The sequence below is a fragment of the Paramormyrops kingsleyae genome, chromosome 19, assembly GCF_048594095.1.
Source record: "Paramormyrops kingsleyae isolate MSU_618 chromosome 19, PKINGS_0.4, whole genome shotgun sequence".
In the NCBI taxonomy this organism is placed as follows: domain Eukaryota; kingdom Metazoa; phylum Chordata; class Actinopteri; order Osteoglossiformes; family Mormyridae; genus Paramormyrops; species Paramormyrops kingsleyae.
The window spans coordinates 14,160,846-14,178,592 of NC_132815.1; the positions used below are offsets into that span (position 1 = coordinate 14,160,846).

A 17,747-nucleotide genomic window follows, 5' to 3' on the forward strand; every position below is an offset into this window, starting at 1 on the left:
CACATATGAAGACATTTGAGAGGCTGGTTTTGAAACAGCCTCAGACCCTGGTAACAGACCCCCTGGATCCCCTGCAGTTTGCCAACCAGGCAGGCCTGGTCCAGGTGGGGTCTAAGACAGCATCCCCCCCCCCCCGCACAGTAGAAATTCAGGCCTGATTTTAATTCCTTTATTTTTTTTTTCATTTTAAAATACTAGTATATAATTAAGGGCAGCATATTTTGCTAAAACCAAAGTTACAATCTAGCCTACATTTTCAGATCCTCACAGATACACTTGATTGGTTGTCTGGGTGAGCACAAGCTAACTAACCTAGCGTAGGCTTGTTGGGATATTTTATGTGTGCATCTGGATATGCAGGTGACTGATTATTTGTGTGAGTGTGTTTCTATATGTGCATGTGATGTGGTTTATGTGTGTGTGTCAGAGAGCAGGTAAGAGAAGGAAATTAGTCCACATCAGACTCGCAGCCTTGGCAGCTATAAATGCAGCATTAGTGCAACAGCACGTTGGCATGGTTGCAAAAACATGTTGCAACTGTCCCTACACTGACAGCCACCAGAAAACCTGATATGTTAGCTTGACACAATAGCTTTGACACATGCTAGCTATGCATGTTAGAAGCTAAGGAAACACTGAATAAATATGACTTTACAATGCGTCACACAAATAATTTAGACAGCATGACAAAAACTTTAATCATAATAAAATAATTTTTTTTGCCCAGAAGAAAGTTTTTTTTTGCAGACATAATGGTGATTTGTGGCTGCCTTCTTCCAGGAAGGAGGAGGGGCTAACTGAGCATGTGGAGTATAAATATCATCACTGTAGCTCATTCCTGATTTTAGAAGCCATGTTGCAACTGCCCCATGTTGCAACCGGTCCTGCTCTATAATAAGCATCGTTTTAACCACAAGCGTCAAAATGCTTAGATATATTGTCAGTATGTCAGTGTAAATATGCTCCTGAGCGCCACAATTCAGAAGGACAGTCGGATCCCACTTTCTCAGTGTCACTGACTGATCATTTTTCTTTAGCAAACGGTTGCTGATTCATGACCAAGATACCAGTTTCAACATTACAAGGCTTTGCATTACAGTACAGTATGTGAAGTTCACGGGCATCACGTGTGGCGCTTCTTCAGATCTCAAGACACGATAGCAAACAAAATAGTTAAGCAGCACACAGCACTGTATTAACACAAATACAAGAAAATGTACTGCAGGAACCAAAAACACAAGTGTTGTATCACTGTAATTTAGGGAATATATCTTTTGACAGCTTGGTTAATTGTTTTCCATGGCGTGACTTACACGATGATTACACATATATATGATTTGGGGTGTAAAATTATTACAATGGGAAACTACATCTAATTTATTTTGACCAACAAGATTAAAGCAACTGAAAATTATGCCAAATGATGACAATTGTACAAAACTCTTTGTGTATATGAAGTAAGACATTTGGAAATTTATGTGAAGCAATGAGAAATGATTTTCTTTACTGTACTTTTCATTTTGGTGGCGCTGACTAATCCATTGGTGGAATTTTTTGCTTTTGAGACATGACTTAATTGTGTTGGGTAAGTGCAGGCTTTTGCAAAGCTATGGTATATGGTACAGTGCTTTGCTGTATGCATGAATTGTTTTGAGAAATGCTCTTATAATCTTGAGAACATTTTAAGAACTTTTCATGAAATGTGCCAAAACAAACAAAAAAATTGCAATGCACACTTCCCCAAGTTTATCGTGATCGACAATAGGAGCAACAGATCAGTGTTCATGCAGAAAGCTCTGGCTGGCTCTGCACTTCCCATTTGCTCATGTCTGACCGCATTTTTTAAAGATAACTTAAGGCGACTGTGCTGTGCAACAAAAGGTTTCACAAACATATCCAAATTAAGTGCCTTTGCACGCTGGTTCTCAAAGCTGAGTAACTGTTGAACTGCCATTACCATACAAAACATATATTACTTACTTAGCATACATTACTGTACATTCACTACTAATTTAACTTTGGCATTCATGTGCCTGGTTAAACTTCAAACGGGAGGCTCGCGCTGTGGGCTCTCTATGCAGTGCACGTTTCACTGCAACGCTGCAGCTAAGATTTTGCAGGACCTAAGATTGCATTTACAGTTAAATTTCTCTCCATGCCTTATTTGTTTCAGTGATTTGGGCAGCTTAAGTTGCAGAGACCAGGGCAGACAGAAGCAGACAGTGAACAGAAGGGCGATGGGGTGAAGGAAGTCAGGACATCGGTGAAAGTGTGATATGACAGGGCTTTACACAGATGTACACGACTACCCCACTGTGTGAAATATCACCGCATGAAAGATAAAAAGCTGTGGTCAGCCACACCAGTCCACTATGACCCTGCTTTCTCAAAGCATCTATTAAATAAATTTAATTGGCCACAGCGGGCCAATTGCACCTGATTGAAGGGCTGCACAATTCTTTTTCACTCAAAACTGAGATCTCAATTTTCTCTCACAATTCTTGAGCAGTGTACAGTAGGGTTGCCAGCTATCACACCTCTGACGTGACACTCATGCTTTCAGACTCTCAGGCTCACACAAGAAATCTTACGGAAAATCTATATTATTCCACTATAAACGTAAAATTAGCTATAGTGGGTATAAAGAGTGTACGGATCTACAGGGAGGCAAGAGGGGGCAGCTGCCCCCCTACTGTATGTCTTGCCCCCCCCCCCCCACAGCTGCACCCAAACTTTTAATTTGCTAAAACTGTAATCAAAGAAACACATTCGCCACTATTTCCTTAACCTGCTCCTTCTGCTTTCTGCAATACGCTGCCTGCTCATTTGCAGACTGTTGTTTACATTTCTCAGCTTCATCTTTCAACACAAGAAACCCAGTACAGAGCGATGTCATGATTAAACTTTTCAGTTAACACTCATCCAAGTCATTTAATTCAGTCAGAGTTTAATGAACAAGTCTCTAGGAAGTTTTACTTCCTCTGGTAGTCCATGTGAGCGGAACGGAGCCATGAGAATTTCCGATCTTCGCTCACGAGATGTACGTTCCCACGCTCACAGCCCCTGCACCCTACTCTTAATAAAATTGTTCACCGCTCACTCCAAAGAAGAAACCAATCAGAATTGCCTTTTAATTTTAGCTTGAACTGTAGCCTGGCATAAAAATAACTGAGCAGCCAAATCCACATTCAAACAGAAATGATTTATTTCAAGATGTGAGTGGGTATGCGAATGCAGGGTTGCTAACTTTCGTCAGCTGGCTGACGTGAGATTTTTAATGCGAGACAACTCTGCACACGCATTTACATGAATGTACAGTTTTATTACCTTGTAAATAGTCTGTAGGGTTTGCAAACTACCCCAATGCTTTTGATGTAACTGATTTTAGGTTTATAATAATATAGATTTGTAAGATTTCTTGTGAGATGTGTTAGAGTTGGGAGGCTGCGAAAGTGGAGTGGGATGGAGTGAGAGATAAGGGTATGTTCCAGTATTTTTCAAATATGTCTCTCTGCACTCGATCCCACTGTGGCCAAAATCCTATAGGCTCTAGCGCAGGGAAGGACACAGGCTGACAAGAGGAATGACGTCAGTCAGTATGTTTACGTGCACAGCTAAGTCGAGCTACGGTTATAGCTCGATTACGCCATTTAATCGTCCTTGTACCAGTATACATTCATGGGAGGGGAATCGATTTCTTGACCAAAGTATGTTTGACTCCGCTACAACAGAAGGCCCCTTTCAGCTTTTTCCGGTTGACCTATTACATCACAGTTGTAAAAAAAGGCATGTGGACGAATGAAGTGACACAAGCTTTAATTGTGATCTGGTCAGAAAAACAGACAGAGGGTAGGAGAGGTAAGGAGCATGCACTGAGTACAGCGCCTTGCCGCACCCAGCACACGACAAACCACCTCAGGGATGAGAACCTGAGTGCAACCATTTGGTGGGCGATACCTCAGCACCACATGAGTCTGAATGGACCTGTGTGAGGTTTTTCTTCTCCTGCCACCAACCCCCAAATTTTCCCTGTAAGTTGGAGGATCTCCTTATATGGCTGGATGTAGATTAATGTCATACCCAGGATGAAGCAATTGCAGGGTAAGCGCCTTGCTCAAGGGCCCAACAGAGTAGAATCACTCTGGGCATTTACAGGGTTTGAATCAGCAACCTTCCGATTGCTGGAACAGATCCCTAGCCTCAGAGCCAATACTCCACCCTACAGCATAACAAGGTCAGGATAGCATAACAAGAAATTATATTTTGTATAATATACTACAACAGCACGGTATTGGAAATTTTTCAAATATTGCGATGTGATTTTGTTGTAATAAATATTTGGGTAGTTCACCATAAATTTCTCACAAACCATTGACAGCAAGGATGAAAATGATTACGATTGTCTCAAAGAACACATGCAGCACTCATGCAAAAGCAGTGGATGTCACGTTTGGCGAAGGAGGCGAGCAGGGAAGCAGGAGAGCAAGCCAGGACTTCAGGTAAACTGGGTTTAAGTAACCAAAAACGGACAAGCACGGACAATACACGACAATACAATGACAGATCTGGGGTACGCTGACTTAGACACGGACTAAATACAAGAGACAGGCTAAGGGTAACGAATCACAGGTAAGAACAATCAGGGAATCACACGAGGTAACGAGGTGGGCGTGGCACACATCGGGAGCGGACGGAGCGGGGCGTGACAGTGGAGGTAAACTTTAAACTGATTTTTAAATATATAGTAGATGATCTTGAAAAGTACGGATCCCGGGAGCGGACATGGGAGGGGAAAAAAAAAGATAAACATTTGCGAGATCTCGCAATACATTAATAACTGTGATGTGTCCATTTGATATACAAAAAATGGAATTTTGGCCTATTTATCGACTATTGCATGTTCTCCCCGTGTCATCGTGGGGTTTCCTCCGGCTCTGGTTTCCCTCCAAAGACATGCTGAGGCTAATTGGAGTTATTAAATTGCCCATAGTTGTGAATGGTGTGTGAGTGAATGGTGTGTGAGTGTGCCCTGCGATGGGCTGGCCCCCCATCCTGGGTTGTTCCCTGCCTTGTGCCCTGCAATGGGCCCCCCATCCTGGGGTGTTCCCTGCCTCATGACCCAGAAGGATAAGCAGGCTGGAAAATGGATAGATGGACCTTGAAAGATATTACTGCTGGAAAGCTGCATATACAGATGCAGCCACCTCAATTTCCCCCTGCCTGCCAAAAGCCAGCCAAAGAGAGTAACCCCCCTCCTTCTGGGGGTGTGCCTAAATTCTCATCTAAACCTGCCCATTTATTCACTTGCAGGGTGTTACCATGAGATGGCGCTTTCTTTACAAACACACATTTTAGTTGTGGTCACAAGTTTACATACTGTACTGTACACAAGTACAACAGGTATCAACCAGAATCTTTTGGTAGCCATTAGCAAGCTTCTGGCATAATTCTGGCTGAATATCTGACCACTCTTCTTTGCAGAATTTCTAGTCCCAAAATAACTCTTGGACACGCTGCTGCTTTGGCATCCTTGCGGATGAAATCTTTCATCATGTGCCAAACAAGTTCAATGGGCTTCAATCTGTTTAATTTTCATATACCACACTGTCCCTCATTGCTTGACAATATCAGTCTTATTACTTTGTTTTGGCCTGTAATTATTGTATTGCACACATCTTAGGACCGCCTCATCTCCAAAGGGGGAAGTAAAATACAGAATTCTAATTTCATCAATAAATTAACTAAACACATTTTGCTAGTTTTAGGCAATCTTTGCCTCACAACAGAAACAATTTCTTAAATTTCACAGGCCAGTATAGTCAGTTTATTAATGAAATTGGAATTTTGTCTAAATATAAGAAAATTATACTTGCTAAGATTTTCATTTTTTGCAGTGGAGTTACAATACCTGATTTCTACGGTGGCCGAGAAAGCTCAACACGCTGCAACTTCAAGAAAACATATGCAAACATAAAAAAACACAACAAATTAAGAAAACGTCTCCATCAGTTTGACAACACAGGCGCTGCAAATACGGAAACGTGCTGCAAACACAAAAAACGCGGTGCAAACACAAAAAACGTGCTGCAAACACAAAAAACGCGGTGCAAACACAAAAAACGTGCTGCAAACACAAAAAACGCGGTGCAAACACTAAAAACGCGGTGCAAACACAAAAAACGTGCTGCAAGCACAAAAAAGCGCTGCAAATAGCAGGCACCACAACGGAAATGTTTCAGGGGGACCTCAAAAAGTGACGAACCCATCTGGGAGCTGATTATTTGTTCATATTACCTCTGGGCACAGCCTGGCATGACACCTGGTCCTCACCTGCAGGTTTAGGGGCATTCTTCACGACAAAACTAACATTTCGCCTACATGAGCCACAAAATTTGTGCAAAGTTGGCCGCTGAAAGCCACAGAACGGACAATACATTTTGATCTGAAAAAACAAAAAATAACAATGTTACCGATTTTAGCATGCTTTATTTGTATTCCGTTGTTCATTATTATTAAGGGGTCTGAATAAATTGTAAAATATATTTTTTTCCATCAATCTATAATGAATTTTGACCTGATTTTAACCATTAATGAAGCACTGCAGAATTTTGTCATTTATTTGCATATATTTATTTAGATATTTATTGCCAATTAAATTAATAACGTTCCACAGTTAAGTGTGTGATTCGTCAGATTAGTCTAATAATATCCAAAAGACCAATGAATCGTATGATCAGGTTGTTAAAAAAAAAAACACCTTTTAGTTCACGCACAACACCTCTGCTCTGACCAAAAGCCACTGAACAAATAATCAGCTCCCAGATGGGTTCGTCACTTTTTGAGGTCCCCCTGAAACATTTCCGTTGTGGTGCCTGCTATTTGCAGCGCTTTTTTTGTGCTTGCAGCACGTTTTTTGTGTTTGCACCGCGTTTTTAGTGTTTGCAGCACGTTTTTTGTGTTTGCACCGCGTTTTTTGTGCTTGCAGCACGTTTTTTGTGTTTGCACCGCGTTTTTAGTGTTTGCACCGCGTTTTTTGTGTTTGCAGCACGTTTTTTGTGTTTGCAGCACGTTTCCGTATTTGCAGCGCCTGTGTTGTCAAACTGATGGAGACGTTTTCTTAATTTGTTGTGTTTTTTTATGTTTGCATGTGTTTTCTTGAAGTTGCAGCGTGTTGAGCTCTCTCGGCCACCGTAGATTTCAGGTAAGTCACTTCAGCTTTCACAATCACTGCTCTCTCTGGTGGATGGATAAATCATTGCAAGTATTTTACACACAGAGAGTTAAGGGGCGGATCATGCCGGCCCCCTTGTTCATTACATCATTGTGGGGGATCTCATTACAGTCAAGGTCCTGCCCAGGACCCAGCAGGGACCTGTGATGGACCAGCCAAGGACCCACCATGGAAACAGGGGAAAATTCAAGTGGCTACATCTGTATAGTTAACTTTACCGCGGTGTTGAAATTCCATTTCCGTACATGTATACATCGTTAATCGAGATTATCAGGGAGGCATACACAAAAGACTGGGCTGTATCCCCGTCACCCCCTGTGAGAAAAGCATAGAGTTGCCTGTACCAGTGACAGCAGACGGCTTGGTTTGTTCGAGTGAAACAGGTCAGAGATGAACTACACTTGTGTGTCCCTAAATAAAGATCAGCTGGCTGCCTCAATTCAATCTACTGAAATGCTGCCACCTAGTGGAAATTCTGTGCTGGCTTAATTCAATTTTAAGGAATTGGAAAAAAATTGAAAAACACCTTCTCGACTTGTGTCTTTAAATTCTGTTGTAATATGTAATCTAGACTGTTTCTGTTGTGATATAAAGGAAATTAAAAGCAATGCAATGAACATGCTTTGTAAGTGTAAGTTAATGAGGTTGTTAGTATTTATAAAAGCTATTTGGCAGTGTGGCAGGGCACACTCAACTTTTTATACTGAAGCTTATGAGTCACCTGAACTACAGTATGACTTATTGTCAGTCATTATACAGTTACATGTTCCAGGTGTTTAGCTTATGTGTCCATTTTGTGTATACATTGTGCGTATTTCATGTATAGGACTGTACATGTTTTTGTTTTATAAAAATCTGTGACTGCAGAACATAGTGGGTGCTTCCCAACTAGTGTGGATGGTTTTCAACCTTCCAGTTTGCTCTTTGCACATAAGCAGGTGACATCCCTGATTTTTTTAACACAACTTACATACAATGGCTTCCAGTTTCATGTTCATTTCTCCCATAACTAGTTGTTACAGTGGGACATGGGAAAGGGAAGGAGAGACGATCCTCAGCACAGTTCACAGCAATACAAAAAACTGAACACAAAAAGAAAATCCACTAAAATAAAGAGGCAAGGGATCAAAATCAAACAGGAAAAAAAGAACAAACTAGAGAAAACATTAAATTAAATACAACTAGGTAACGGAGCAGGAAGGTGGGCGGGCGAGTTGGTGGGCGGTCTGTGAGGACGTCACAGGAAGAGGGTGGGCGGGCTGTGGGGACGTCAGAGGTGGGTGGGTAGGCGGGCTGTGTGGACGTCACAGGAGGAGGGTGGGCGGTCTGTGAGGACGTCACAGGAGGAGGGTGGGCGGTCTGTGAGGACGTCACAGGAGGAGGTTGGGCGGGCTGTGTGGACGTCACAGGAGGAGGGTGGGCGGTCTGTGAGGACGTCACAGGAGGAGGGTGGGCGGTCTGTGAGGACGTCACAGGAGGAGGGTGGGCGGTCTGTAAGGACGTCACAGGAGGAGGGTGGGCGGTCTGTGAGGACGTCACAGGAGGAGGGTGGGCGGTCTGTGTGGACGTCACAGGAGGAGGTTGGGCGGGCTGTGTGGACGTCACAGGAGGAAGGTGGGTGGGCTGTGTGGACGTCACAGGAGGAAGGTGAGCGGGCTGTGAGGACGTCACAGGAGGAGGGTGGGCGGTCTGTGAGGACGTCACAAGAGGAGGGTGGGCGGTCTGTGTGGACGTCACAGGAGGAGGTTGGGCGGGCTGTGTGGACGTCACAGGAGGAAGGTGGGTGGGCTGTGTGGACGTCACAGGAGGAAGGTGGGCGGGCTGTGAGGACGTCACAGGAGGAAGGTGGGTGGGCTGTGACAGTATATGGCTGACCAGAAATGAATTTGCTCCCAGACGTTTCAACCCTCACAACCACTTCACTTGGACCAGGGCAAGGAGCAGGACAGCTATAACATTGCAGAAATATGCTGAACCCTGTCACTCTTCTGCCCGTTCGTTTTTAAGAGGAACCTCACTGTTGCGAAAAGTTTCCTTCCAGTTTTACAAATCTGAGGCGTGATCTAACTGGTGTTGCGTTTCACAACCCAAATAGCATGTTTTTCATGGGTGAAGACAATTGTCATGACATTCTAGGTAAAGTACAGGGCTCATAGAAAGTCTTGGGACACTTGCTTAGTTCTGTAATAATGTTGCAAATTCATTGGTTTTATAACAATAGTCCATTGACCAGCTATGCTTAATGTACCTTCACATATCTTCCGCACAGACATTTGATTTTTATTAAGAACCATGATATTTTTGACTGACTCATTTTGTTCTGTTCTTTCATTTTGCTCCCCCAGCATTTGATGTTTCATGTTATTGCAGAGGTGTCACTAATTAAAAAGCATCCAATGATGCTTGTCAATGACCTTTTTAATTCAGAACAGCTCTTTGAGAACTATAATTTGAGTTTCAATATATTAGTACTTGAAATTAATGTTTAACTTTAAACTTCCAGTTTTTTCAAATGTAGTATGTATTTTTTGCAAACAAATGAAATAATGAGTTTGTTTTACAACCAATAAATTATATATGCATGAATATATGAATCATGATGAACAATTGTGTAGGAGTACGTGCAACATTTTAATTTTATTTTACTCAAAATTAATTATATTGGCCAATCAACAGTCAGGTCAGAAGTCCAGGGGGAATCAGCTGTTTTATGTGCATGACACATATTTTACTGACTTAGTATAATTGCATAGTCAAGAAGGCTGATAACCATTCAATCAACATTGTTCTATATATTTGATGGAAAGCTATTGTGTACCAAATAACTGCTCTGGGTAGATGCTAGCTAGCTACTGTTAACCTCAATGTGTTTTGGAAGTACTTGGTTAGTTCTTCAAACCAGCAGACACCTGGTAACAGAGAGAGACTTGCACCAATTCCTCCAGCCAAACCACTGAAGAGTGGTTCCAGGCGATCACCCTTCTCTTTTCAAGTAGGGACAACAAGTTGCGTTTTCCATTCAGGTGGGTTGACGCCTGTCTCCCAAATGGAAGCAAAGATTGCCTGCAATGCCAGGAGGACAGACTTACCACCAGCCGGGAGAAGGTCACCCCGTCTCAGTGAGATTGGGTGGTTCACCACTAATTGGAGGATTAGAACTGTGGACCTAGAGATGTCCAATGTACAAGCCAGACAATCAACCTGATCTTGGAGTCTGGCCAGGACCAGCCTTATGCTCCTAGGCGGTGGTGCTCTACTGGACTTAAGCTGAATATTTAGAGGGATGGCAGGCAGCTGAACGTCCTGGACGTCCTGCTCCACTCGTTCCCTGATGGAGTAGGTGTTATTTTGCATTGTCTGCTGCAAGTTAAATCGTGAATTGTCACTGAATCGATTTCCCCGCACCCCTATTTCATGCTACAGCAGGCTGCATTTCTTAAGGTTAAGGTAGAGTTCAGCCAGATGGATGTCAGCAAAGACTTCCTGTAAGTGGATGGCTGCGTTTAAATCCACTGCATTCAGTGACAGATCATCAAGATACGCCACACAGCATGTCTGTGGAACATGGGCTGGAACACTCATCGTGAGGCACTGCAATTCCCAAATGGCATCGCCCAAAACGATCAAAGGCCATCTTGACTTTGGGTGCCAGCTCCACCTTCCAGTACCCACTACAGTGGTCAGGGGAACTAAACCAGATTGACCCTGCAATGTAATCATGGGTGTTATCAATACAGGGAACTGGACAGAGTCCTTACTCATATTAATTTTGTCAACATCAGCTTAAGCAATGTGGTGCCATGAGGTATGAGACTGCAGAATCACTAACACACTCTCCACTCTCTCTTTTTCTGCTTGGGGCACTGCAAGGAACTTTGGGGCAAATATTGGGGGTAGTTGTGCCAGGCCGGTTATGTCAGATTCTTCTTCTATTGACCAGAGCATCTCTCCAGAGCTTCAATGATGGGCCTATAATGTTGTTGCTCTCCTGGAATGAGATCCAGGACATTTGTACTGGACTGCTTTCCCAGCTCATAACAGGCAGTGACACCTCAATCAATAGGTCCATGGTTTCGCTCTCTGGCACACAGGATCATCTTGCCCCATGGATATGTGAGGAGTGAGTTAAAGCAGTAGCTGACAGGTCCCTTGCCAGAAAACAGTAATTGCCACTGTCATTGGAGCTTCGTCTGGATGGGGGCATATATTCAATCGTAGCAAGTGGAAGGTTACTAAGGGACTGGCTGATATTCATAGTCCAGGGCATTAATTCATGCTGCAGACCAGGTGGTTTAGATGTCCTGCCTTTCCACTCCCCATCCTGCCCTCTTTTAACTGTCTACATCTGCTTCTTTCTGTTCTGCTCACTGCAACTTACCCTGTTCCTTCTGCATTTCTGCAGTGGTCATGTTGTGCAGCCTCCTTCTAGGTACTACTTCAGATTCCTCCAGTCCAAAAACATGCAGTTAAGCTAACTGGTGTCTCTAAATTGCCTCTGCTTGTGTGTGTATGTGTGTGTGTCCAAGATAAGCAGTTGGAAGAGGTGGTGGTGGCATGAATATACTGGGGTGGGGTATGTACCCCTTTAAGTTCTAAATGCAAGAAACCATGCTCTTTATCCCCAGTCCCCAAAACATACAGTACTCAGCACGTGTCCCCACAGTATCACATTCTATAAGCCCAATCCTGTCATTTCCCCTGTCGATTGTTTCAGTCCCTCCCAATTTCTTTGTTACGAAATCAATTAGCCCAAATTAAGTCTCCTTTCAGTTCCTCAAGTCTTACATCACATGGACCTTCAACTGAACTTTCAAGTGGTGCCGAAATTCAGGAACTGATGCAATGTCATGGATGCTGTGAATAGAATAGTGAGACTTTATTCACCTCCATGGCAAAGTTATCTTTTTGCCTATCCAATATTGCTGTCCACGAGACACACAGACACACGTACAGGTGAGACCGAGCTTGGTGGTCACAGCGTAGGGTGTCATAGGGTGTTATATAGTGCCTTTAATGACAGAATCAGCCCAAGGCGTTTTACATGGGTGTGTTGTAATACATTATAACATCATTAAGACAGAATAATATGAAAACAGGGAAAAGAAAAGACAAAGAAATGAAAGAAAGAAAGCTAGATTACAATGGAGGAGAGGAACCAAAAATTCCCAAATAGGGAGAAAAAAAATCTCTGGGGGTTCGAGGTCAACTGGCTGCCCAACCCCCCCGGGCGTGCTAATATTATAGAAAAAGAAATGAGTGAGTTTACTTGTTAAAAGCAAGTGCTACACTGTGGTCAAGAATTAGGGGTTAAGGGCCTTTCTCAAGGGGCCAATGCCGACATCAGCCGGCCAGCTCCGGGATTCAAACCGATGACCCGCTGAACCATGCACCGCCCAAAAGGAAACCTCCTTGAGCTCTGCTGCTCCTCAAGTGTTCACATCTCTACAGGCCAGCCATCAGCCATCAGCCATCAGTCCGACCTCACAGGATCAGCAGCGGCAAACTCTCCAAAATTTCAGTGTCCTAGAGGGAAGATTGAGCCACTCCTTTCATTCCACTATGTCACACCTGCTCCAGTCCAGACCATGATAATGGGACTGAGGACAGTACAGAAGCATTTCTCAACATATGTAAGGGAACGGTCACTGCATGTCAGTGGGTTATCTGTCCAGTTAGCTATGAGCACTGCACTGTTCCAAGTGCAGTTGGACCAACCAGGGTTTTCTAGTCACTCTCAAGGTGACTAAAGCACATCCATGGTGTTGTTTTCCAAACCCAATGGATCTGTCCATTTTTTTGTTGACTACTGGAAGATGAACAAGGTCTCCAATTTTGATTGTTATCCTATATCCAGTAAGGATGACTTGCTGGATAATCTAGAGAAAGCTTTTTAATTAACCAAAGCCTTCTGGCAAATTGCCTTATCACCAGAATCTAGGGGAAATCACTGTCTCCACTGCCTTCAGTTTATGAGAATTTTAGACTCTTCATGGGACCCACCACTGACATGAGGTTATTTAAGAAAGCATTTCTGGGGTTCACTACTCATTATTCTAAGCTTTGTTGCCTGTCTGCCTGCTTATGGACCTCACCTGAAAGGTTCCTATCTGCATTGCTCCAGGTGACGTCCCCGACTATTAAAGCAGTGCTGTGACTGACCACCTACCGATGCCTCCTGACTGCTATCACCGGCTGATGCTTTAAATAGGAGGGTGACAGCTGTCTACTCAGAGGAAGTGGGGGGGGGGGGAGGAACAGCGGATGCCTTACATGAACAGGAAGATTATATCAGTCCCTTTTCTGTGTTGTGAAACCAGTTAATCTGAAAAGTTCTTTTCACAGCCCTGTATCATCTGTTTGCCGCCCTAAACGAAGTGAGTCTTACAATGAGGTAAATGCAAAAATGAAGGAAATTCTGTTATTAATATTACTAATATTATAGAGGAACACTTGTCATTCATTAACATTTTCAGCATGGTGATTGTGATGTCATATATGACTTCTAACACATTCAAAGTGCAGAGATCTTCTTCAATTGCCTCTGAATTATTAACATTTATAGGCTTTCTTTACTTCAGTTCCATTAAGGTTAATAACTTTTTATTTTAGTAGTTTTTGTCACTGTTTTTGTTAGACGTTACTCTTACTTACCGTACTCATTTGTCTTAAACCTGTATTAACATCTGCATTTCTAGGAGGTTAAAAATGTACATACTCTTAAATATCTTTTCTTAATTTACCATGAGGATGTTTTGCCGGTGTTTTTAAGGATGCTTAACAAATCTGTGTCACGGGTCGACACATACCTTTACTTTCTTGAAATTAAAAGTAGTTTGAGAAAAGTATCTTTGTTAAGGTGATATTTCATTTTTTTGCTGTTTTCCATAGGTAAAGTATTTTAGCAAAATTGTATTTGTAACTTCCAGTTTGCTGTTGAACAGTAAGATTTTGACCAACATCCAGTTAGGGAACTGAGAGTATACTTGAGAGTACATACATACTGGAAAGTGAACAAACACTGATGCATTTATACAGACGTTGCATATCTATGTAAAATACTGTTATAGAACTAGACAGATAGATCTATAAAAATAAATTTGTAAAAGGACAAGGAAATAAATGTTGAATAAGAAAGTGAAATAAATACAAATAAAACAAAAAATAAGGATAATACATTTAAAATATAAGAATAAGTTAATTGATGCTTTCCTTTATTGCTTTTACTTTTACCATATTGGTTTTATTTGTCGTATTGCTTTCAATTTTACTGTATTGCTTTTAATCTTACCGTATTGCTTTTAATTTTTCCTGAAGGGAAAGCTGTCAATCAACTGGCTTTGGGCGGCCCCAAGCAATTAAATTGCATAAATTTTTAGAGGAGTTTGATTTTTCTTAGCCCCCTTATTTAAGTTATATATCTTGTTTATAAAACTTCACCTCTAAAGTTTGCATGATCCCCCTTGTTTCCCTTTTTTCCTGCTTTTGTTTCTTGTTCTCTATTATTTATTTATTTATTTATTTATTTATTTTTATATATATATGTTTAGTTACAATTATTGTTGGTTTGATTGTTAAATACCAACTTCACCGTTGGAATGATGTATTTTCTTTAAATTAAGGTAAAAGAAAAAGGAGGTGTGACATAATGTGATGAAAGACACTGTTTCGCTTGTCTATTTGAGATTGTCATTGTCATTGTTCTAAATAAAGTTTATTGAAAAAAAAAAAAAACTGGCTTTGGGCGGGCCTTCCTGTCCAGGCTGAGTAGTCAGTAGGAGGTATGCAAGTGACATCACAGCAGGCAGAATATACTCTGGTTACACCTACTCAGTGGCAAAAAAACTGCAGCAGCATTAGCATTCAGCTTGAATGCTGTGAAAACACATGGAAAATAGGACAGAGCTGTTATGTGATTGATTGTACAGAATGATTTAACCAGAAATCAGAGCTATCTTTTTACAGACTGCTGAAAACTAAAGAAAAGAAGCAAATGGATCACTGCAATATGCAACAACAACATGAATCTAAGCTCCGAAAAGTGGATTTGTGGTTGTCATTTTATGTCAGTTATGTTGGATTATTTCTCTAAATACAAATGTTATTTAAACAAACAGATTCTGCTTCTGGCCGGTCAGCATATACACATACTGTAGATGGTGTCAAGCATCACAACTTCCCTTCAGCTGAGATGACATAGAAAGTCATGATTGGGGCTGACAGATTGATTTTCCTTGGCTGGTTGCTGCAAGGTGAGACACGGCCATCGAATGCCGGTAATCTTCAGTCTAAGAGGATTTATTTACGTTTTACATACTGTCCCAACTTTTTAGGAACTGACGTTGGGATTTTTTGATTTCCTCTATGTAAAAAGTATAATGAATGCAGTGTAATGTCTTCTGTTTTAGAATTGTAAATATTACTGTACCTATACTCACATGTTTGTTATAGTGTAAATGTACAGCAGTGTTTCTTGGTATGATTACAGGGGCTCTGTGCAGTACCTGGTCAGCCCAGATGCCTCCGAACATACAAGCTCTGCATGGATCCTGTGTGCTGATTCCCTGCACATTCCAGATTCCATCTAAACAGGAAAACAATCTGAAAGCCCCAGTCGGAATGTGGTGGTCAAATAGAGGGGCCTCTAATGCGAAAATTGTGTTTTTTTCCAATAAAACACAGAATGACATTCAGGGAAATATAACTGCGAATTTATTTAAGAAGAACTGCACCACAGTCCTGAACAATATTCTGATGAATTGGACTGGTAACTTTTCCTTTAGGATTGAAGGCAACAATCCTCTTAAATATAATTTTAATGACAAGGTGAAAATTGATGTTAAAGGTACAGCCATCTTTATATTAGTGTTGACCAGTATTTTTCTAATATAGACTTCCTAAATTTTGATTCCATGTTCGTTGGATGTGTTTCAGTGAATATGAGTATTGGTGGATTTAAGCTGTGATAATAATATGATATGAATCATGTGACTCTTTGTCTCTGTGTCTTGCAGACTCCCCACCCAGCCCCCAGGTCACCATAAACAGGGACATCATGAAGGAGGGGGACTCTGTGACTCTGAGGGAGGGGGACTCTGTGACTCTGACCTGCTCGGCTCCAGCTCCCTGTCCATCACTCCCCCCGACTCTGTCATGGACCCCCAGGCTGAGTGACAGTGTCACTGTATTTCAGGAGAATGATGATCACACTAAAAATGGATCTTCTGTTATGACCTTTACTGCCTCACATCTCCTCCATAAGCAGGAAGTCAAATGTACAGCAGTTTACAGACTCCAAGCAGATAACAGTGAGAGGACATCCCTCACAAGTGTAACTCTAAAGGTTCTCTGTGAGTCCATTTTGATCTTTACGAGGTCTGGTAGCATAATTTCCCTGCAAATTTAATTCTGATGGATTTTACACCTGATATAAGTGGTATTTCCTGGTTTCTTTAACACAAATTATCCACAAAAAACACTTTAGCTTTAATTGGGAAAGACAGGAGAATTTTTATGAAGTTCTGTGTGAGATTTGTTGTCATAATCTCTGAGTGAATTTAATTCTGATGCATATTATGTCTGATGTAAGTGATATTCCTTGGTTACTTTAACATTCCCACAGATTCTCCTAAAAACACTTTGGTGTTAATTGGAAAAGACGGGAGTCTAACCTGCAGCAGTGATGCCAACCCAGCAGTGAACAATTACACCTGGTATAAAGTGACTGGGAGTGAAATTGAAGTTGTTTCATACACACAGAGCCTCACCTGTAATATCACTGAGGTCAGTGGACAGTATTACTGTCAGGCTCAGAATGAACACGGCCTGCAGAATTCAAGCACCGTGCAGCCTCACTGTGAATGTAAGTATCACAAAGTATCATCAAATTTCTTTATGAAATCTGGTATCATAATTTCCCTGTGAATTTAATTGTGATGGATTTTATGCCTGAAATAAGTGATATTCTCTGGTTTCTTTAACACAAATTCTCCTAAAAGCACTTTAGTTTTAATTGGGAAAGATAGGAGTCTAACTTGCAGCAGTGATGCAAGCTCAGTAGTGAATGTTTACATCTGGTATAAAGCGACTGGGAGTGAAATTACAGTTGTTTCCTGCACCCAAAACCTCACCTCTAATTTCATTGAGGTCACTGAGTATGGACAGTATTACTGGTGGCAGTCTCACCTAGACCTGGGGCTGGAGGCATGGTGATGGCCCCTCCCAGGCTGGGCGATGGAAGTGTGGCGGTTCCGCCTCACACTGCTTTTCCAGACGTCACTACTTCCTCATGGGGTGAATTGGCCCTGCTTGTCCTGGGCTGCCTCTGCCACGCTTCCTGGGCCAAGTGCTAGAGAATCAGCAGTGACCTCCTCTGGGCTGGGCGCTGAAGGCGTGGCAGTGACCTCTTCTGGACCTGGCACTGGGGGTGCAGTGGTGACCTCACCTGAACTTGACACTGGGAACTGCTAGCCATGGGAACTGCTAGCTTCCTCTGTTTCTTCCTCCTGCCACTGGAAAT

At 42.1% G+C, this 17,747-nt stretch overlaps 1 protein-coding gene and 1 long non-coding RNA gene across 2 annotated transcripts in view; both read left to right on the forward strand.

Annotated features, from left to right (window-relative positions):
* Window positions 1-17,747, forward strand: part of LOC111841317 (sialic acid-binding Ig-like lectin 16) — a 42,847-nt gene that overhangs the window by 22,815 nt on the left and 2,285 nt on the right. Inside the window, exon 9 of the mRNA XM_072703199.1 lies at window positions 16,851-17,090. Within this exon, the coding sequence (XP_072559300.1) occupies window positions 16,851-17,090 (240 nt within the window). The remainder of the gene's footprint in view (window positions 1-16,850; window positions 17,091-17,747) is intronic.
* On the forward strand, window positions 7,084-7,848 carry LOC140580849 (uncharacterized). Its single transcript, XR_011984034.1, has 2 exons — window positions 7,084-7,201; window positions 7,343-7,848. It is a non-coding gene; the product is annotated as an uncharacterized lncRNA (long non-coding RNA).